A 23113-nucleotide genomic window follows, 5' to 3' on the forward strand; every position below is an offset into this window, starting at 1 on the left:
TCCACTGGGGATGGGCAACACACTCTTGGGTCTATGTATATTTCTTTTTGAAAACTATAAGAAACAAGGCCAGGTGTGGTGGCACATGCCTATATCCCAGCACTTGGGAGGTTGAGGCAGGAGAATCGGTGTGAGTTCGAGACCAGCCTGGGCTACAAAGTGAGCTCACAGCCAGCCTGAACTGCATAGCGAGACCCTGTCTCAAAAAGACACACAAAAAACTGTAAGAAACAAATCCCCACTGATTAAGTCTATGGTGCAGGATTCAGCCCGCCTCCCCAGGAGTCACAGGACACATGTGAGGTGGAAGGGCTCTGAGAAAGGAGAAGACAGGCAGCCCACAGCCCGGGGTGTGCAGAGAGACTGGCTGATGGGCTTTCTTTCAGTGTACCGAGAGGAATTATAGTTAAACAAAGCCTATTAAATAGACGTACTAACTACATTATCTACTGTCGGCCTAAGTGACCATCACGAAGTAATGGGAAGCAGCTTCAGGCGAGTCCTGTAAAGAACTGCAGCCCTGAAGGTTGTGCTGGTGGTGTAAGCGCATGTGCTTGACAGGAAAGTGCCGGTTTGGATGTGTCTTCTACCCCCGGTACTAGCTCTTGTCAAAGCACATCATGAGCTAGAACTGGGAACCACTCACTCAGGTCTGACCAGAGTTCCCTCAAAGCAGCCACAGTGAACAAAAAGCCCATCTGGAGGGTGAATTTATGACCACTATTAACATGAAACTTGTCAAACTGTAAAGTGTGCACCTTAAGACCCTAGCCAGTTACTTTTCAATCGATCTTTGTCTTGTTCTAGCCCTGTTATGTGCTGTACACAATAACCAGCCAATCTTATGACAGTGTACTTTATAAATAAGTAAATATTTATAAATTCAAACATGTTTACTTTGTGAGAGAGAAATGTTCAACATCTCTCTAGTAGAGTTTGTAACTCAAAATAGCAATGAGCTGGAACTAGTATAATCACTATGGAAATCAGTATGGAGAGTCCTCAAAAAACTAAAAATAGAAATTCCATTCAACTCAGTTATTCCCTTTCTAGTTATCTTCCCAGAAGAGTTAAAGACATCATATTACAGCGATACACGCATGCCCATGTTTATAGCAGCACAACTCAAAATAGCTCAATTTTGGAAGCGGCCTCTAGGCCCATCAGCAGATGAATGGATAAAGAAGAATGTGGTATTTACATACAATGGAGTACTACTCTGCTATAAAGAAAGATAAATTCGAGTCATTTGTAGGAAAATGGATGCACCTTGAGACCATACTGTTGAGTGAAATAAATCAGACGCACAAGCTTAAATATGGCATGGTTTCTCTTATATGAGAAACGTAAGTATAAATAAAGAGTAAAATAAAATAGGAAACAGGGAGATAGAACTTTAGCAAATGAGAAATGACCAAGACACAGGGGAACAGAGGAGGAAGGGAAGGAGGGGAAGGGGATAAAAAGATGTGTTATGTATACATACCAACTTCCCACAACAAATGGAATCATTATGTACTGCAAACCTGTGCTAATTTAAAATAAATACATACATAGAAATGAGCTTAGAGGGCATTTTGGGAGTCACCAGCATGCGGTAGTACTTAGAACTGTGGCACTGGCGGAGGTCGCCTAGAAGAGCATGGAGAGGAGGGCGAAGGACTGAGCCCTGGGAGATCAGAAAGTGGGAGAGGGGCCAGCATTCACCGTGGAAGGGAGAGCCGGCGCTGTGCAGTGTCTGACACCGCGAGAGGAGCGTGAGTCCAGGGCAGGAGCGGAGCGCCCGTGTCAGTGAGGAGAGAGGACTGGAAGGGATTTACAACATGGCGGTCATTCAGAATCTGTTCAAAGCAGTTCCAGTGGGGAGGCTGGCGTGAAAACCAGACTGAGGAGAAAATGGGAGGTGTGGAAACACAGTGTCACTCTTTCAAGGAGTTTTACGCTACAAGAGGACAAAGAAGTGAGGCAGTATCTGGCAGGCACGATGGGGTCAATGGAGAGTCTGGCTTCTGAGATGGGAGATCAGTTCAGGTGCTCTTGGAAACGACGTAATAGTGACGAGGCGAGCAGTGTAGGTCCAACAGCAGGAGCAGCACCCTTAAGGTGCTGGAAGGAAATGAGAAGAGTTGGCCTTAGGAGCCTGGGCCACCCAGCCATTTTAACAAGGGCACCTCAGAGCGTGTGTGTGCCGACGCAAGGCAGGAGCAATGGCCTGGACAGGGAGAGGGAAAGCTGTTTTCCTAGACGCCCCAGTGCCTGTGCACACCTCTGCCCGGAAATCTTGCTGCAACTCAAATTCAGCTTGTGCAAGGGGAGCACTTCTCTTCTCTTTCCTGTCTCTGGCCTTACACTCACTATTTTGAGGTACTGGGGATGGAATCCAGGGGCCATCATACTGAGCAATATTCGAGGCCTTTTGAAAAATATTTTTTAAAGTCTTGCTAAGTTGCACAGACTGGGCTTGGACTTGTGATCCTCCTGCCTCAGCCTTCCAGAATGATGGGATTACGGGCATGCGCCACCACACCAGGCTTGGCTTTACTCTGTCTACCGATGGTGTTTGGACTCTCCGTGCCCCCAAGGTTCCAACCCACAATCCTCCCTCACTTCTTCCCTCCCCTGTCCACCATGCAGCTGCAGCACCCCACGGCTGTGTCCCTCTCGCCCATCCCTGCACCCGTGTCCTCTGCCTTCTCACCATCTGTGGTCTGGATCATTGCACTAACCTCCCACTCATCCTCCCGCTTGCTGTTCTTCCTCCTCTGCCCTTTCCAGAGTCTCCTTTCTATTGTTTCTCTGATTCTTTCATCTGTTGGCTCAAAACCCCCCTTGACGCCTCTCCCAGTGCTTTGGCCCCCGAATTTAGTCTGGAGCCTCCTCTTCTGTATCTGAGGTTTCTTTCTCGTGTCCTCTTGCGAGCTTGTTTCTTTTTTTTCCCCTGCTTCTCCTATAAATCTCTTCTGATTATTTCTTCCCCAGTGATCACATTCATCTAACTATTCAACCAACCCATTGGTTTTCTCAGTGCCTCCCGGAAGGGAAACAGGGCTGGGGGAGACGAGAGCCATATGGGAAGCAAGAAGCAGCAGAGAGGCCAACTCAGAGACCTCTGAGCTCACTGCAGCCTTTCCTCTCTGCGCTCTGCTCTACGCGATCACCAAGCGCCGTGCATCCTCCCTCCCCAGGGTGTAACCCGCAGCCTTTCCCCTGCTCCACCTGCTGCCTTCATGGTCTCCATAGCTCTTAAGTTGTAACTCAAAAGTGCCCCCATAAGGCTTTTTGCCGTCAGTCCTGCTCCCGGCAATGCTGCTTGGAAGATCTTTCCACACTACATGTCTGACCTGGACGCTGCTTGATTAGATGTTGTAATGGTACTGTGTCACCTGAGGACAAAGTGGACGCTTCATAGCAGGCTCCTATGCAAGGTCTCCTGTGACTTGGCCATGACCTCGTTCCCACCCCCTCCCCCTGGCATCCAGGCAGCGGGGCGGCACCGGTGCATCAGTGATCCTCTGGGTACAGCTGGCTCCCTCTCTCCCCAGGTGCGCCTCCTCCTGCACGGTCCTCCCTCTTATGCATGGTCTGTGTCTCCCTCCTACCTTGGCATTGGCTTCTTTCTTTTGAGTTTTCTGACCCTTCCCTGTAAAGGCTAAGTGCAGCCAGAGGGATGGTGTCTTATTTATCCAGGGCCCCTTAGCACTCACCACAGAGCTGGCCCGTGGGAGGCTCCATCTGGGTGCAGGAGGGTGACGACCTAGGGCCCAGGCTGTACTCAGGGTGGGGCAGGGTGTTCAGACCGGGAGAGTTTGGGACTCAGGCTGTTGAATGCAATCTGGATTTGAATCCTGCCCCTGCTACTTAGGTGCTGGGTAACACTGGGAAAACTGTGTACCTCCCATCCCTTTGTCTCCTTATCTGTGAAGAGGACCTGATGGAACACAGACTTGTGAGGAGGACGGAATGAGGTAAGATCTGTCAAGTGCTTAGCACAGCGCTGAACACATTCTAAGTGCTCAATAAATGCCAGTGTTTTTGCATTGCTCACTGCAGTGAGCTCAACTAGTTAGGTTTTAAAATCTTTCTAATTAAAAGAATTTCCTACTCAGCCTATGTAGATTTATGGTCTTATATTGGATTTATGGTCTAGTATTGGTCTATATTACTAATACTGTACCTTTCCCTTAAACAGAAAATTCCTGTTTGATTTCAAGTAATTTCTCAATTTTGAAAGACTAAGAATAAAATGCCCAGCTCATTCCTGCCACAGGTCTTTGGCATTTGCTGGCCTCACCCCCATCTGAGCTCTGCAGCTGGCTCATCCCTGACCCCCTTCCCAAGAGCACCCTCCCACGCCTCCAGTCCTCTTGGTTTTATTATCTCTGTAGTACATAAACTTCTGGAACTATCGCCTTTCTTTTTAATTTCCACCTCCCTCTGTTAGAATGTGACAGAGAACAGGCCTTTGCTCATTATGTTTTCATGGCCTCATCCCAAGCACATGGAGTGGACATAGTGCTACCTCGATAAACACTGGTTGAATTAATTTTCCTCAGCAGCTGCCGAGGAAATCTGATGTTGTTAAAAACTGAACTAAGCTTTCTTAGTCTCTCAGGAACCCAGGCACTAAAATACTTCTCAGTTTCCTAGTTCCTGGATTGTACCTTTAAAACATCTTAGCAAGTTTTAAGAATAGTTGAATATAAAAAGATATAATATCAAGTATGTTTCTTAAATAACTTATCCTTTATCTGGATATTATGAAAGTCCAATAAACCTGAAATCTACATCATACTTAATATTTCTTTAGACACGAAGGACTTCATGAAGTACTATGTGCTTAATGAATTTGTTCCTTGTCGAATATGAGTTTTTTGCCATATCGAATATGAGTTTTTTCTGGCTAAAATTGATCACAGATGGTATAAAGGTCATTTGCAGAGCAGACTGTCTCCCAAATCCCCAAATGCCAAATTAATAAGACTTTACTATGTACAGATGAGAATAGGAAAGTCTTTAATTTGACCGGAAGTTATTATTTTCTTTAGTACAACTTGGGACTTAAAATTTTATTTCTTAAAAAAAAAGATATTGGAAAGCTGGGGATGGTGGTGCACATCTGTAATACTAGCTACTTGAGAGGCTGAGGCAGGAGACTTTAAGTTTAAGGCCACCCTGGGCAATTTAGCAAGACACAGTCTCACTATTAAAAACAAAACAAAACAGTTCAATAGAAAAACAGGCGAAGACTATGGATGTTCTCAGGAGAAATCCAAAGGACTATAGACCTAAGACAGCATGCTCACTCTTACTAATAATCAAAGATAAACAACTTAACATAATCTTTTTGGCTGATGAGCCTTGCAAAAATTAAAAAGATCAATGATAAACAACTCATGTTAGTAAGGATATGGATGCAATGCAATGCTGCAGGGAGTATGCACTGGTACTTTTCTGGGAGGGCAATCTGGCAGCATCCATCCTGGCAGCATCTGTGTTTAAATACTCATATTCTTTGACCCGGCAATTATACTACCGCAAGTCTCTCCTTCAGGAGTATGGAGAGGTACACTAAGAGGGATACTCACTGTTTTAATCCAAAAATGAGGAATAACTTCAATGTTATTGAAGGGATAAGGCTAATAAGTGGTGTCTTCAAACAAATATAGATTAGAAAGTGAAAAGAAATGAAGTAGCTCTCCTGTTAGTATGGAAAGATATCTATGATGTTCTCTGCAGTGAAGAACACTACACAGCAGTTTTCAACTTGCATTGCTATAGTTTTAAAAATGTGTTTGTTCGCACGTAAACCTATTTGCATCACAGCAGCAAAAGATGCTCTTTGCCGACATAAGGCAGAAAACTCTTTCTTCTCTGTGCAAAGCCCTCACTCTCACCCTTTCTCATTCGGATGCAAAGTCAGAGTCTGCACCAATTTCCGGCTCCTGGGCTATCTGGGCTTCTTCCGTCATCGCTCTGCATCGCTGCCTCTGCTCTCATCACCCCGGGCTTCCTTCCAGTACCTCTGGGTGTTTCATTTGCAGCTTGTTCCCTTTGCCAGGAACTCTCTTCCCCGCACATCCCCATAGCTTGCTTGCTCCTGACCTTTGCATCTCTGACCAAATGACACTGCAATGAGGCCCTCTCTCATCACAGCCCGTGTTCTGAGGGAATGGGCTCCTCCTCACCCCTTACCTTGCCCGGGGACTTTCTATTCTACTCCCCTGACCATCTGCCGCCATCTGCTACATGATGGATGCCCTTGTTTATGGGTTAGCTGCCTAGCTCCTCCCTTGGAATTATAAACTCCAGGAGGGCTGAGATTTTTGCTTGTATTATATTGCTGGATTCCTGGCACCCAGAATGGTACCTGGCACACAGTAGGAGCTTAATAAATGTTTACTGGAGAAATAAATAACATTTCATTTTTACAGATGCACAGAAACAGATGTGAAAAATACTCAACAAATTTTAATAGCTGTTACTACTGGGAAGTGGGGTTGGGGCCCTGTGAGGAGAATTCTCACCTTTACTTTATACCTTTCTGTACCACTGGGAACATGGACCATTTTTGTAATTAAAAATGAAATTAAAGTATTTTATTTTATTTATTTTTTTTTTTTTAATTTTTTTTTTATTTTGAGATTGCATTTCACTGAGTTGCCCAGGCTGGGGTCAAACTCAGGATCCTTCTGCCTCGGCCTTCCAGAATGCTGAGATTATAAGTGTGTACCATACCATCTTGCCTGGCGAAATTAAAGTATTTTAAAAGATAAACATAATGGCTGAGGGGCTGGGGATTTAGCTCAGCGGCAAAAGCGCCTGCCTGGCAAGTGCAAGGTCGTGAGTTCGGTTCCCGGTACCGGAGAAAAACCAAAAAAAAACATAATGGCTGTATTTCCCCTCCCAGATCATTCATAACACTTTTCTGAGGCTTTACAATGGTTTGGCTATGGCCTAAGTGTGTTCCCCAAGGGCTGTGGTGAGAGTCACTGTGAGGTATTAAGAAGGTGAAAAGTTGGAACAACTAAGAGGTTAGAGGTGGGGCCTGTGAGAGATGATTTGGATGAGACAAGGCTATCAGGGTAGAGGCCCCACGATTGAATCCTGGTGGCTTTATAAGAGGGAGAGAGTAGTGCCAGCTACTTAGGATGCTGAGGCAGGAGGATCACTTGAACCCATGAGGTCAAGACCAGCCTGAAAAGCACAGTGAAACCTCATCTCATAAAAAAACAAGTGTGTGTGTGGGGGATCAGAAGACACATATGCTTGTGCCCTGTCTCTCACCATATGATGCCCCATGCCTCCTCGAGACTCTGCCACCAAGAAGACCATCACTAGATGTGCCCCCTTGACCTTGGACCTCCAGAACCATGAACCAAAATAAACCTCTTTTGTTTATAAAGCTATCCCCCCTTAGGTATTTCATAACAGTAACAAAAACTAGATTAATATAGGCTCCTTTCTGCAGACACAGAAAATAATTTCAAAAAAGAACTAAGACTTCTCTACCGTAAACTTCTCTTTACTGTATATACCATACACAATTCAGAAAATACCAGCAATTCTGATCTTTGTGAAGCTCTAACACTCTCAAATAGACCAGGAATGTAACACATGCAAACATACACACATATTCTCATACACACTATGCCATGCGCCTGCTAGCTAAAATTCCCTTCTAATTAACACATCCAACCCTTCTCTGAATCTACTTCCTCCCTCCGGCAGAAAGAAGGAATGTCACTAATTCCTTATGTTATTTTCTCTACACAGTAAAGTCAAACATTGCTGTCAGACAGGGTAGACCTGATACAGTCCCATGTGGGCTACAAAATTCATTTAGTGTTAGAGGGAAGACGCATTCTCTCTCTTAGAAACAAATCCAACTGAATTATTTAGCATGAGAGGTATTCAAGGGACACAGTCACACAGCACCATAGGGACAAAGCCCTCCAATGAGTGTCCTTCTGTCATGGTCACTAGGCCTCTGTCAAGTGACCCTCCTCTTCTCCCTGGGCCTTGATTTCCCAGAAGCACACCCAAGGCATCATTAGTAATATTCTGCTGGGAGCCGGTTCATGGGCTTTGACACCAGGTTTTCCTGTATTCTTAACTAGCCACAAAGACTCTCTGGTGATCCCACAAGGCCTCACCCCAACACCACAGCAAATGGAGGGAGGGATGCAGTTCAGCTCTGAGAGTTCAGGAGAACCAGCCTGCCTTTCCTGGGAGTTCCTTCAACTCCCCTGAAAAGCAGGGCAGCCACGGGCAGCTCTCACCACTCTTTTGGTATGGAAGCTGGACTCAGAATTTTGAGTGAGAACCAACCAACCAGCTGGGTTTTTGCTTTTCTTCTTCTTTCTTTTTAAGGTCAGCTGGAATGAACGTCAAAATTATCTAGGAACCAGCCCCTTGTGGACAGTTGCACTTGATTATCACTAAGTTATGGCAAAGCGACAGATTCAAGTTGTGGCAGTGCTGCTGACAGTTCTCCAGGACAAAGCTAGGTTTGGTTTTGCTTATTCAGAAATGCTGACTTGTTACTCCTTACCTAACCTTCATTTCTGAGGCTTTGTGATTCTTCTCACACTTCAGAAATGACGTCTACTGAAGGATCTGGTTATTGAATTCCTCTTACTTGGGGCAAGAGCACAGATTTTGGAATTAGACCACCAGTGAGGGTTTTATTGGGGGCAGGGGTGGGGAACTGAGTACTGAACCAGGGCCTTCACAGTGAGCTCTAGCCACTGCCTTTTCAACTTTTTTTCTTTAGCCAGAGTTTCACTACATTGCCCAGCCTGGGCTTAGACTTGTTTTCCTTCTGCCTCAGCCTCTCAGAAAGCTGGGATTATAAGCTTGCACCACCATGCCTAGCTCTATCGATGAGATCTTAACAAGAAAACATCTCTCTGAGCTTCATTCTTAAGTGGAAATAATCACCCTTACCTGGTAGGTTACCTTTGGGATTAAATGAGATAATGCATACTCAGGGCTCAGTGTTGTACTTTTTAACAGATAGAGGACTCAATAAATCACCATTACTACCAAAAAATGAGACCCTGATTTTCCCCATCTGATGCTTTTCAGGTAGTGTCTCCCATAATTGCCCTGAACTGTCTCTCAAGACAAACAGGTCTCAAAACTGACCACTCTGAAACCTCTTGTGCCCGAACCTCTTGCCAGATGTATCAGAGGACTAGAACCGATATTGCTAGAGTGCTGGATCTCACGGTTAATTCTGAAACACGCATGCACACCGTGCACGCATGCACCCAGACCCACGACATTTTGTGGAAGCCTAGGGGGCTAGGGCTGAAGCTCAGGAATCTCACTAGGCAACTGAGTGGCCCCCAGCTTTCCTCTGCACAAAACTGTGACAGGAGTTTGTTCACTGCCGCCAGTGGTCAAAAGAAGGACATGATTACAAGAACTAATGCGATAACAGTGTGGAGAAGGCTTGGGGCTCCTCATACCCTGGCCTGCTGTGGCTCAGGGATGCTGCTCTGAAGACAACCAACCCTCAGGTCCCTAAAGGGCTCCGATTCCTCTTCTCCCCAATCCGGCCTTTTCCTCTCCGTCCCTCAACTCAACAAACATGGACTTCAGGCCCCACCATAAGCCAGGAACTGGGGAAAGAGGTGAATTTCGCTTAGTCAGCCCCTGGGAGCTCCCAGTCTTGTAAGCAGGACAGCCACCAGGACAGTAGTTACCAGCAGACAAAGGCCATCCAGACAGTTCTCTGGAAAAGGAAGGACCGCCCAGACTTGCTGCTGGCTACCCTTAGTTACCCGGAGCTCAAGGCAGTGCCCTTAGCAGGAATGTTGTGGGCTACTCACCACACTGGTTTTCTACATGGCCCTGGCCCACTCCACAGGACTCGGTCCGCCGCTCGGATGCTCTGGGAGACTTTTTAGCCACATCGAGGTCCATGCCTGAGAGCTGGAGGTGAAACTGCTCCCTGTGCGCGGCCTTCCTGAGCGTGCGGAGCGCCTTCCGCAGCCGCTTCTCCGTGCGCTTTGCGATGCAGCTCAGGTCACAAGAAGCTGCAGAAACAAGAGGGACAGCAGCTCGGGAGGAGGTCAGGCCACGGGGAGCGGGGGTATCCACACTAACTGTAGGGCCCACCAGCACCCCGAGATCCCAGTGGATCGGAAGGGGAGACACCTGGAGGTGGGCGCCTAGCAAGCTGGGCAGCATTTGTTCAATTCCGAAAGAAATTTGTTGACCAAAACGGTAGCTTTGAGTTTTCATGAAGCAGAGAAAATCATCAGGTCAGGTTCTCAACCAATTTCGTGTAGTTTGGGGATGAAAATAAAACAGGAGATACTTCAGTGTTTGCACTATTTTTCCTCCCAGGAATGATGAAAAGTGAAAGGCAAAGAAAGAAAAAGCAAGCTGTGAGAAGCCTGGCGCCATAGTGGCTTTCAGACCAACCTGTCACCTCCTTTTGGTAAGTTTCACGCTCAAACTCAACAGTGAGAAACATTTCCTTGGGGGCGCTTGGTCGGCCAGGGGCTCCCGGGACTTGCTTGCCGGAACTGCATGTAAGGTTTGCGTAGCGGAAGCTCTCTTTTACTGAGCTGTGCTTCTCTGTATGAAGAAACAAAATTATCGGAAGCCAAGTCCTAGCAAAGCACTCATTTGGACGTTCGCTAGAGCTCAGTAAACATTTCATTAAAACAACTCTCCAGGGACTGTGTGATTAACTCCACATGCTAAGACGTTGCAAGCCCCCAGCTAGGAGCTGGAGGACATTTTCATTTTGAAGTGCCAGTACTGCCTCCTATATAACTTTACAGTCTAGCTCTTGAAAATTCTTGTCACGGATAAATGCTGCTGTTTCTGACTGACCAGCCACGCAGGCGGGAGGAGGCACCAAGGGGCCTTTGTGCATTCCTTCCTTGCTAAGGTGCGCTCCCATTCCTTCTCACAGCTGGTTTCCTCACAGCTGGACTCTGATGGCCTGAGCAGGGGCCGAGGTCTTTACAAAGGGGATGAGCTCAGCGGCAGAAAAGAAACCAATTCCTGTTTTCAGGCAAACTAATTTTGGCGTGATTCCAGCCCAGAGGGCGAGCTGGAAAGCTCATCCACAGTGATGTCTCTTTTTCACATCACCACGAACAATACGTGGCACAAAGAATCAGCAGAACCAAACAGTATCCTGACCGGCATTGACAATGATGGTGGAAGTTTCACGTAAGGAGGGCTTTGTACATCCCCATTTCCGACTTTGGCTGTCTCCCCTGCCCCGGCGGCTTCCCCTAAGTCTGTTGACTAATGATTGTGAACCCAAACCAAAGAGCAGATCTCCATACCCACACAATGAATGTGTCTCTGTTTCAAAATCTGACTTTATCCAACTGAAGAATTATCTGCGTGGTATTCTTTTACATTACAAGGATGTTCAAACCAACAGGTCATGGGGATGGGAAGGAAAGAGGCAGATTCATCCTCCTCTATATTCTTCCCTCAAAGACGTATTTTACATTTTTAAAAAGCTAACTTCAAATTATAAACTAAACAGACATTCATTATGAGCCTCTTTCTTTTCAATTTTCCTATCTGTATTTTTAAAAATCATTTTATTTTTAAGAGTTTCGATTTATAAAACTTGCTAAGATAGCATAGAAAGTTCCCATATATATTCTCCACTCAAGTTTCCCTTAATGTTAACATTGGACTTTAATATCATATTTATCAAAACTAAGAAATTAAAGCCGGACATGGTGGTGCATGTCTACAATCCCAGCACTCAGGAGGCTGAGGCAGAAGGATTGCTGTGAATTTGAGGCCAGCCTGGACTACCTAGTGAGTTCAAGGCCAGCCTGAACTACATAGGGCAACCCTGTCTCAAATAAAACAAAACAAAACAAAACAAAAACCGCTAAGATACTGGCAGTGGTACAATCCCATAAAGTCAAGTCCAGGCCATATAAATGCCCACTGTGGAGACTATGGAAAAAGAAGAAAAACTTAAAATTACCCATCATCCTGTCACCTAGATACAAGCACTCCTCATGATACAGTGAGCTTTTTTCTTTTCTTCATTTGTTCAGGCACATTTGGGATTGTGTTAGATGTACAAAATGTTACGGTCCCTTTTTGTATTACAACACTCTAACAAGTATAATAAGTACATTTTCTTCTGTCATCAAACATTCATTGAATACAATTCAGTTGATAGCAGCATACAATCCCATCAAATGGAGAAACCAAAATGGATCTTGGTTAGTTACCAATAGGTATCAAAAGTGAACAGTGAGCTTTATGTTTGTGTGATTTATCTGAGGGTAGGTTGGGAAGGAAACCTCCTAATAAATAAATCCTGATGCTTAATCACCTACAGTGTTCTCCAATACATTACAGGAAATGTGAACTAAGGGAAGAAAGAGGAGCACTACATCCTGCTCATATCAGTAAGTCTGGTTATACGTGGATGGTAGTTGTTTTGCTTGGAATCACAGCTTCCAAGAACTAGACCCAGTAGGGATCCTGGGTATTACATCTTTGCTCATCGACGTTATCATATCTGAGCCAAACTTTTTTTTTGCGGGGGGTGGGGGTGGGGCGTACCAGGAATCAAATTCAGGACCTCACACTTTCTGGGCAGGTGTTGTACCACTGAGCTAAACCTCTGGCCTGTTTTTTGTTTTCTTTTTCTTTTTCATTTCTTTGGCTTATGTTTCTAGCAAACATTAAGATCTAGAACATTTAACCCAATATGATCACAGATGGGTAATTCATCTCAAGCCCTTATTGACTCCTGTCAACTCAGGGTTCTCCAGAACTCAGCAACTCCCTCTTAAAGGAAGCCCTGCAGTATAGTCCTAGAACTACACAGGGGTGCTTAGCCAGGCCCTCCTTCCTCTGGGATCAAAGTCCCTGCAGACTCTGAAGTGCTCCTGAGTGAGCTGGACAGTTGTCCATCCACCCTCAGACCTCCAGCTCGGCTCAGCCCCTTCCCGACACGCAGGCAAGTTCCAGCGTCCGACATGCTGGCAAGCAGCGGCCATCTGATTCCATACCTGGTAGTGCTGGTCGCAGACCCTCAGGAAACAGCTCGGCCTTTTTCAAACTACACTTGCCTTCATTTAGCTTAAAGGTTACACTTGTCCTGATGGTGGTGACATCTTCAGAAAGAAACAAGTGAGAGAAGTTACCTTCGGAGGCAAAGGAAGAGAAGAACCAGGGGGGCGATGGCGAGCTGTCCATTGGGGGGACCCCCCAGTGTCACACAGCCTAAGCCCAGAAAAGGTTGGATCGTGGAGTGCCCATCAGCCCGGAGAGCAGATGCCTGGAGCCAGGAGTCATCCTTATTCCCTCCTGGGAGACATGAATCCAGTGTTCAAATACAACAAACAGAGGGCTCAAACAGCCTTCACAGTGAGATAAGAGATGAGGTCACTTGTGGGCCATTTCTGTCGGGGAGATGGAGAAGAGCAGACGTTCCTACGCCTGCCCTGGCAGGACAAGGCGCAGGGAGCTGCCATTCCAGGAGTGGTTAGATTTCCAGGCCTGGCAGGGAGCAAGGGCCCTGCCTTTAGGAGCTGATGTGCAGAATTCTGTTCTCCTCCCAGAATCTGTCTTAAGCACATGTTAGGCTCTGGAGTCTATGACCTAGATGTAAATTCTAGCTCTTTGACTTGTGGTGAGAACTCGAGAAAGTTCCTTAATCTATGTCGCATAATTACGCATCTATATTACCAGGCTGTTCTGAGGATTAAATGAGATAAAGCAAAAGAAGATAAAAAAAAAAATTTAGCTCAGTGCCTGGTACAAAGAAAGAACTGAGTAACTGCTAGCTGTTTGTCTGTCTACTCTTAGAGTAGCCCAAATCACCAAGGAATCATCTCTGAGGAATTTGGTGAAACAGACCATGATGAACCTTCTGGCTGCTCTGAACATCTGGCAAAAAGAGCAGGAAAGGATGGTGCTTAAGACTCTGAACCTAGACTGCCTGGGTTCAAATCCTGGCTCCTCTATTTCCTATCTGAGCAGCTGGTAAGTTAGCTCACCTCTCTGAGCCTAAGGTTGCCTGGTTAATGAGGATAATAAAAAAACTGACCCAGAGGGATGCAGTATAGATTAAATCAGCGAACACACAATAAGGTAGCTGGTATATTTTAACTGCTCACTTGCTGTTTGCTTTGGGTCACTAGCTTCGCTTATAAATGTTATACAGACATCAAAATGGCATGTGGGCCAGGTGTGGTGACACAAGCCTATAATCACAGCACTCAGGAGGCTAAGGCAGGAGTTCCCTACGAGTTCAAGGCCAGCATGGACTACATAGTGAGACCTTCTTTCAAAACAAAAATGATACAATACGAGCTTCATTCAAATGCTCTCAAGGCATAGTAACAAATGGATCAATATCTAGGAGGAGGAGACCTCCTGAAAACTCTGGATTTTATTCTGAGTCTTTGGACAAACTGGAAAAGGTATGGGTCTCTTTCTCAGGACAGAATCCCTGCTGCCCCAGGCGTGTCTCCTGCAGGGCTTTGAGGTGCTCTGGGGAGCCAGAAGTTTGGGAGCCCTGAGTGCCCTGGCTCCAAGGCTCTGTGGGCCTCTTCGCAGAATGATGACCACCAGAATGAACACAGCACACAGGGGACGCTCGGTAAGTGACAGTTGTATGGGCAAGTTAGATTTCAGGCACCAAGTTAGGTGCAGCAAGAACAACCTGTCGCATGCTCACAGCGTGGAGATTAAGGAAAAAAAGAAACACCCAATAAACATTCCGATAAGCTAACACCCAAAAACAGCACCTCATGAATGAACGCCATTGAGCCCAGGAAGAACACACGGATTTGGTAATTACCCCCAAAAGCAGAGTCATTTGATTTTTGCTGTTTGTTCCTGAGAGGAGAAGAAGAGCCGCAGGTGACAGAGTAGGCCTCGTGCAGTCCTGATAGACAGAATGTGGATTGCAACATGAGTAAGCAAGATTACAGGCCATCCTGCTAGCAGCTAATATTGCCCCAGTCCTACTCCCCATATGATGCTAGAAAAACACCCAGCCTATGGGGTCCCCAAGGACAGGCCTCTAGTGGTCAGGAAGTACCTGGCCAAGGACACGAAAGACCTCTGAGAGCATCCGACATCTACAGGCCAGGAAGCTGCTGCCCTGGCCTGAGGATCTGCCCCAGGGACTGGGCCCCACTCACCTGAAGAGAGGCGGATGCCAGAGTGACATCTTAGGAAGCACCTGTCTCCACCACTCTTACTGCAAAGCAGGGACACGTGGGGCGACACACTTGTGGGCGGGAACCCCTTCACTTCTAAACAGGACAAAACACAGACACTTACAGAAAGAGAAGGACATTTCCAAGTGTGACAAGGATGGCTGCATTACATGCACCAAAAGCCTCAAGAAAAGAAGGTGGAGCTGATGCCCATCTGGAATACAACCCCAGGCCTCATTTCCCACCGTGGTCCACGATATTGTATGCTATTTTTTCATGCAGAAAAGCAACCAGCAAAACAGACACGAGTTCCAACCTACACAGAAGCACAGAAGGAAATGCCAAAGAGCCTGCAAAGTATCTCCTGTTTTTGGACTGAGTAAAGACCAGCCGCTGCCGCTGATAGGGGAGAACTCAGTGGGAAGTGAGGGGCACTGGGCACAGTGGGACATGGAGCCCTCACAACCTCAGGCCTCTGGGCCAGCAGTGAGCACCCCTGGCTGAGCCTGTGCCAATGTGGGCACCCCTTACCCACACAGTCCTTTTTGTTCCAGTGGAGTTTGTAGCCCGGATAGCACTGGCACTCGTAGTCACCCACTGTGTTCACACAGACCTGCTGACAGCCACCGTTGTTGTCGCTGCACTCGTTGGTGTCTGTGGAACAAAACGCTTCCCTGTCACAGCAGCACAGCACTGAATGGCTGACACTGTTCCTCTGCTGAGGAAGAGGCAGCAGTGGAGTCACGTGGTTGGAAGTCACCAAAGGGACGATGCTCCTTGCCTTTGGAACATGCGTGTGGCATCTGCTGCACACACACCCCACTCCCTGATGTCAGGAGCCTCTCCAGCAAGGTCTCGAGTTCCATCCTCGACCAAACCACTGCCCCATTAGGGACAGTAGAAGGGACCACACTCTACTTTCAGATGTCCAAACTGAGACACTACATGGGATTCTAATTTAAAACTCCACCATCCTCTGGTCCAGACAGCAGGGAGACAGAAGGAAGACTCTCTTCTTGACCCCACAGCTAAGAAACAGAGAGGGGAAGAAGTCTGCACTGATCTCTGTCAACCTGAGACTGAATCCAGGTTGGAAGGTGGCTCCACCTTAACCTAGATTCATGTCTGTCTCAGGGTGGCTTTTGTTGGCATTTCCTGGGGGGCTGGGAAGGGTACTTTTTAGCCAGGCCAAGGATGTGTTGAAAGGAAGGGAGACAACAGTATCTACAGCAAAGCACCACCACCATCCACTGATCTCCAAGCACAGGACACAAGGATTGGGCAAAAGGTATCCTGGCCAGTGGTTCCCCAATCCTGCAGATCCTGAGAATCACCTAGGAGAGCCTAAAAATTCTGGCTGAAATCTCTGGAGTCAAATCTTTTGTTTTGTTTTCCTTTGCTTTGGTGTAGGGTAGGGGTGTGTGTGTGTGTGTGTGTGTGTGTGCACCCATACTGTTTTTGTTTTTTGAGGGTGGGCCTTTCTAAATTGCCCAGGCTGGCCTTGAATTCACGATCTTAAATGCCTCAGTTTCCCAGGTGCTGGGATTATAGGTAGGCACCACTATGGAATCTGTATCCGTATTCTCAAAGATTTCTGGGCAAACCTGATGGCCAGGTGAGTGAGAATTGTTGGTACCAAATCTGTTTATGCTACTGCTTGCTTGACCATAAGCCGAAGAGACAGGAGAACATGTCGCTAAGTGGACAGAGTGGAGAGATAAACTCAGCAGTTCTACTTCCCGCTCAAAGACCCAAGCTGTGGGCTCAAGCTGAGGCTTTGCAGCCAGTGCTATGCACAGCTGGGTTGAGGAACTGTTTGGTGCCTGCCACGCCTCTCTGAGTGCTGCATCTTTACAGTCTGCTAGGAAGTCCAGCTGATGGGTCTCAGCTCCTGACAGACCCCCACCCCCATTCCCTGAATATAGCCCCAAGTCAACAAAGTCAGTGACAAATCCACAGCTGAAAGAGCTTAGCTCCTCTCTGCTCCATTTCACTTGTGACATGCTAAAGGTATCCACGTGGACAGATCCCTTTAGCAGGTGCTTCCCTGGAGTGGAAGGACTTGTTGCCCCTGGACAGGGGCTGGAATGTACCTTTGTCCCTAGTATAGGAAAAATCTCCCACCCCACTCCCTTCAGACCCAGCCTCACCCCACCTCCCAGCCCGAGAGAGGTGGTCCACTCACCTCCACAGTGGGTGAAGCCATAGAGGGTGTACCCTCTGTCGCAAGCACAAGAAAATGTGCCAGGGTGGTTGAGGCAGCTGTGATCACAGGTCCTATCCAAAGAGCACTCGTCCACATCTGCAATTGCCAAAGCGAGAGGGGAGCTGCAACCAACTCTGATGTGAACGGAGAGGTTCCTAATGCACACCAACCGCAGACCGACAACGGAAACAACACACAGGAGGGGAAGAGTGTTCATTCTCCTCCCTCACTGTGTCCAAGAAAGTGTTGAGCAGCCCACGATAAGTATAAGCAAGGCCAGGGCCCTTGTTTCCGAACTGTGTTGCAAACTGCACTTTCCTTGAAGCTCAGTTGGTCTTTTGCTCATGCTTATTTGCAAGGGCGAGTAATTTAAATCATATAAACACCTAAAAAGAGTTTCCGCAAACTATATAAGGCTAGCTATACATTATTAGGGGTATATTACTACTACTACTAGTAAAACAGCAACCACAATTTTTTAAGCTATGGTGAAATGAAAGGAGAAAACACTTGGATTGGAGGTAAATCTGGTTCCCATCTCTTTCTGATCTTTCCAGAATCAGTCTTCTGGTCCCTGGCAATTAAAATCCTGGGTTTTAATGCCATCTGCACTGAAAGAATGCATTCACACGAATATTCTCAGTGCTGAAACTCAGTGGTTAAACGCTAAACAGGATCCACTTAGCCAGTCATTTGGTTTTGTGCCACTTTCTACCTGGCCCTGAGTGGCTGCACCTTTGGCTGCAGCTGGAGCCATGCAAGCCAGCCTCTGAGGCCGCATTTGTCTATCTCATCAGCTCTTCCATGGTCTGGCCCTCACCTCTTTCCTGTGAGCTAGAGCTGTAGTGCTTCATTCCCTGAACTCTTTGGGGGTTTTAACAGTGACAGCTTGTCTCTCCGAACGGGTAAACCAGGACTCAGACAGCACTCGGGGAAAGCCAACCAGACCATCAGGAGGCCACTTTTTCAACACCAAACGTGTCATGAGAAACTATGTTAATAAAAAGCAAACATTTAGAGGGATCAGGAGGAATGAAAAAGTGAAATAAAAAGGGCAATTTCTTGCAAAACCTTTCCATCCCTAGCTTTTCCCAGAAACCCTGGCTTTTTCTTCTGCAAATGTGTTCTCTGCAAATATTTGTTCTACAAAGACTGATCAGTGAAAAATGAGAAAAAGTCCGTTTCTTCCCCGGTAATTGATGCCATTCTGTGAAATCTGTTATTAATATCAGCTATTTGCCAAGAAAGGGACTTGTTCAGTAGCTGACTTTGGCTGCTTGCTATGGGCTTTTGCTTTGCCAAAAATAATGAGATCACTTTCCTAATTCTTTTTTAATGTGTTTACACAGCTTAAACAGCAATGCTTGCTCTATACATTATGAAACATTAAGTGGAACAGAGAATTTGCTTTCCAAGTCAAACTGCAGAAAACCACACAATAATCATCTAGAGTTAACTCACTGAATTTAAAGAAGAATATACTTGAACTGGCTGGCAAATTATGTATTAAGAACAGACCAAAAGGAAGAAAAACATAATTCAGACCATAAAGTTTTTTTAAAAAGACATGAACTTCTTTATCATGTGACATGAAATCAGATTTTATATTCTGAGTTTTACTTACTGCAGATATTTCTAAAAAAAAAAAAAAAAAAACTACAACAGTTCTTATTTCCAGAAACAGAACAGAAATAGTTAGATAGCCTGTATATCCTGACAGCTTTCTCCTGTACAGCAATAGAACATAAATGGTGCTTCACCAAAACATATAAATGATGACATGACCTCAAAAGAGGTGTGAACACCAAATGCTGCCAAGGAAGTCCCCCTGCTGCCTCCCTTACTTGGGAAGGATGCATTTGATAAGGGGTCCAACCAGTATCTCTTTCCCACGATCCCCTCCTGCCTTTGCATCCTCTCTCTCTCCAAGCATCAAAGGCTGGTCATTCAAAAAAAGGCTATACGAGCCAAGTGTGCTGGTGAGTGTCTGTAATCCTAACTACCTGGGAAGCTGAGGCAAGAGGACTGCAACTGTGAAGCCAGCTTATGCAACATAGCAAGACCCTGTCTCAAAATTTAAAAATTAAAAATGAGCTGGGGATGTAGCTCAGTGGAAGGTCCTCGGTTTAATCCTTAGTCCCCCCACTTAAAAAAGGGGGCTACAAATCGCATACCAACTGGTTCATGGTCTTGATTATGGACTGACCCCAACTTTTTGCGAGGAAGGTATGTTACCTACATGTACATATTTTTGGCAGCAAGTTTTGTCACAAATTCAATAACATTAAAGAAAATTTTAGAAAAGAAAAATTATTCATAATTTCAGGGCTAAGGATGTAGCTCAGCTGTATGGCACTTGCCTAACGTGCACAAAGCCCTGGGTTTGATCCACCAGCACCGGAAAAAAAAAAGAAAAAGAAAAAGAAAGAAAGAGAAAGAGAAAGAAATAAAGTTATTCATAATGTCAACACCCCAGTGCAACTCTGCTTGAAGTCTGTATTCCATTCCATTTCTAGCAGCAAGCTCTACTGTAATCTCCAGATGGATTCTTTAAGGTGTTCTCTTATCATTAACAGCTTAATCTACAAAATATGTCTGTGAGCCCCATCACTGGTTTTACTCTACCTAGCAGATGGGTTACGTGAAGCCTGGACTGGATCAGCGACTGCTGGAATTAGCGACTCTGTCAGGAAGCTGGGTGAGCTAGTTTCTACCAAAGCGCTGGTGGTGGAGGTAGAGTTAACATCTTCCCTTTCAACCAGAGGCCACAGCACAGCTATATTTTCAGCACGTACCTTGGCAAGACTTCTCATCAGTTAATAATTTGAATCCTTTTTTGCAGCTGCAGTCAAAACTGCCCACAGTGTTTTTGCAGAAATGATCACAACCTCCATTTCGAGTCTGGCACTCATCGATATCTGTAACAGGCAAGCACTGGGAAATCAGAGAACTATATTTGCCTCGCTTCCTACAAATTGCTGGAGTGCTATTGCCTACGTTCATTATTCTCTGAAATAAAGACAGACCCATAAAGGCATTTAAGAATGTCTCCTGATGTTTTGGATCTTACACAGAGTTCCTCATCTTGGCTGAACCAGTTTTGAAGGACAAATGTCTCATCTTGAGAACGCTGACTTCCAAAGACCTTGCCAAGCATTAGGTAAACAAAGGATGGGAAAGAGTCGTGACAGCCGCTTATACTCTCATCCCTGTGGTACTCATGCAAGATAAGAGAGCTCCCGTTAGTATACTTTCTCTTCTAGCTTAATGATTAAAGCTATAAGGGAGTAGAGCATTTGTTTTGGCAAATTGTATAATGATCAAATAGCTTCAACGTTTTTTAAATGATTCCTGATAATCTTATCTTTTTTCCGCTTTATCTGGTAACTGGTTATCAATCGTTTATCACTAATCCTTTGTACTCTTGCCCGTGAAATAATAGCAAGTCACTGGGGTCTGTCGTCATCAGTAAAAGTTAATGGTACAGTTATTCATTAAGTTCTCTGGATAATAATCTTCACTGCTATTTACATAATAATCTCAAGGCTATTATTTATGACAGATTGATATTATCTCCTGCCAATGAATATTTCCTTGAACTGCCTTTTTCTAATAAGGCCACACCCCAAAATGGATCATTTGAAGCTTGACCTTCTCAACAGTTAGTATAATTAAGATGGCTCTAATTAAGCTTACTCAATTATAACCGTCCACTAGCTCAGGGGGAAAACTCCCATCAATATGAATCATAAGCAAATCTGGAATCACTCTCACACATCAGCAGCATGGGGCTGCCTCGGCAACACACGTGGTGAACACTACCTTTACACGTCTTTCCATCCAACTGGAGGGTGAATCCGACCGGACAGCTGCAGTGAACACCGGTCGAGGTGTCCTTACAGGTGCGGTCACAGCCTCCATTGTTCACAGCACACGTTTCTGACCAGGTAGAAAAGGCAGTTAGTTAGCTTTCCAAAGAAGTAGCGATACAGCTGTTAATATTTGACAAAGTTTGTGAAGGCCAGAAAGCACGATGGGGTACCCCTGGTCCAACCCCAAGTCTCTGCCACCTGCAGGTGAGATGGATGGGGAGCAGGTGTGGCTCCTCCCACCCACCAAAATGATTGGTATTTCCTAAGGAAGCTGGTCAGGATGGCCAGAGGGGTGAAGATGTCTCCCAATCCCCAGAATGGTTCCCCACTATAGGCAGATTTAAAGCTATTAGAGGTTCGCGTTAATCCACAGCCAGCAACCAGCTCAGTATGACCACAGTGGCAGACTGGCTGCACATGCAGAACAGGGCCACAGGGGAATGCTCCATTCTTAATCCCAAACCTTTTTTCAGCCTGGGTGCTCAGGATAGCAAGAGAGAGAGACAGTAAGCATTGTCTACCCAACCGTTCCCTTGTTCGGACTACTGGCTTCAGCCCTGCAGCTGCCAATTTACTCAAAGTTTAACTTTCCCTGAAACTAGAAAAAGGCCTGTCATATCCATGTGAAAAATAAGCCACAGTTGTTAAATTTCTGCTTTGCCAATAATGAACAATAAGCAAATGGCCTTATAGTTCTGCTTTTCATATAGTTATCCCAAGTAATAAGCAAGTGCTATTCAACATGCATTCAGTTGCTAGCACATGGGGACTGAGAAACATCATTTTCCTTCTATGGCTATATTGTTTTAAGGCTGAGGGAACAAGCTTGGTTCTAATGAAATACAACAGCTACATGTTTATCTGTTTCCTCTTGAAATCTCACTGAAACGAGACAGAGTTTTAAAAAGACAAAGAAACTGGGAAGAAGAGGCAATAGATAAAACATGTCACATATTCTGGAAATGGCATGTGAAAGAAAAAACCAGTTACCTAGTGGAGCAAAAAGCCAAATCCTAGGGGTCTGCAGAGGGGCCACCAACAAACTGTAAAATCATGGAGCCACAGAATTTCAGAAAGGCCCAGAAATCAGTGGTAACAAGCTACCCCAGAGGCAGAGCCAGAGACGAGGATGGAGTTAAGACGGATCAAGAGCCCCTCCCTATAAGAGACAGATATGCCGGGCGTGGGGCGCAAGCCTGTAATCCCAGCGCTCAGGAGGCTGAGGCATCTCTGCAAGGGTCGCTGTGAGTTTGAGGCCAGCCTGCGCTACACGGTGAGTTAATTCAAGGCCAGCCTGAAATACATGGAGAAAACTCTGTCTAAGAAGACTGAAAAAGAAGAGAAAAGAAGAAAAGAGAAGAGAGGAGAAGAGAGGAGAAGAGAGGAGAAGAGAGGAGAAGAGAGGAGAAGAGAGGAGAAGAGAGGAGAAGAGAGGAGAGGAGAGGAGAGGAGAGGAGAGGAAAGAAACTGATAACTCTCAGAGCTCCTCCTTAATTCCACACAGCCACATGACTACCTCTTCACTATTTTGGAGAAGTCTGACCAAAAAGGCACCAGGAATAGCAGAGGATGATATAGAGGCAAGGCCAGGTGAAAGTCTCTCCCCTGCAGAGAAAGATCTCAAACCCACTCCCTGCACCTCAGCTCCCAGAATGCTGGTAGCAAAGCCACTATCCCCAGGCAGAAGAATAAAGGATTCCTCTCCAGCTAAATTGATCTTCCCAGTTGAAGAGTCATCAATCCTGGCATTTGAGGATCTTCAAATGAAGGGGCTGAGCTACAACCTCGTCATCCCAATATGAAGCCCCCCGGCCAACAGAATATCCAATTGGCTTTTTAGCATTTTACTC

The 23113-nt window shown here is 45.9% G+C and overlaps 1 protein-coding gene and 1 long non-coding RNA gene across 3 annotated transcripts in view; one reads left to right on the forward strand and one right to left on the reverse strand.

Annotated features, from left to right (window-relative positions):
- Positions 1-10441, forward strand: part of LOC106148039 — a 17608-nt gene extending 7167 nt beyond the window's left edge. The window contains exons 2-5 of one of the 2 annotated variants that reach the window (XR_001233157.1): positions 3863-3965; positions 8371-8507; positions 8831-8949; positions 10357-10434. This is a non-coding gene — a long non-coding RNA (uncharacterized LOC106148039). Of the gene's footprint in view, positions 1-3862; positions 3966-8370; positions 8508-8830; positions 8950-10356 lie in introns of both variants that reach the window. The other variant, XR_001233158.1, reaches the window with a different exon arrangement.
- Scube2 (signal peptide, CUB domain, EGF-like 2) overlaps positions 1-23113 on the reverse strand; it is a gene marked incomplete at its 5' end in the record, with an annotated part of 67205 nt that overhangs the window by 18315 nt on the left and 25777 nt on the right. The window contains 9 exon segments of the mRNA XM_013511992.1: positions 9837-10043; positions 10435-10590; positions 13026-13130; positions 14822-14908; positions 15168-15281; positions 15717-15839; positions 17371-17487; positions 20187-20309; positions 21214-21330. Of these exon segments, the coding sequence (XP_013367446.1) occupies positions 9837-10043; positions 10435-10590; positions 13026-13130; positions 14822-14908; positions 15168-15281; positions 15717-15839; positions 17371-17487; positions 20187-20309; positions 21214-21330 (1149 nt within the window).

The sequence above is a fragment of the Chinchilla lanigera genome, unplaced genomic scaffold (assembly GCF_000276665.1).
Source record: "Chinchilla lanigera isolate Chin_1 unplaced genomic scaffold, ChiLan1.0 scaffold00013, whole genome shotgun sequence".
Classification (NCBI taxonomy): Eukaryota; Metazoa; Chordata; class Mammalia; order Rodentia; family Chinchillidae; genus Chinchilla; species Chinchilla lanigera.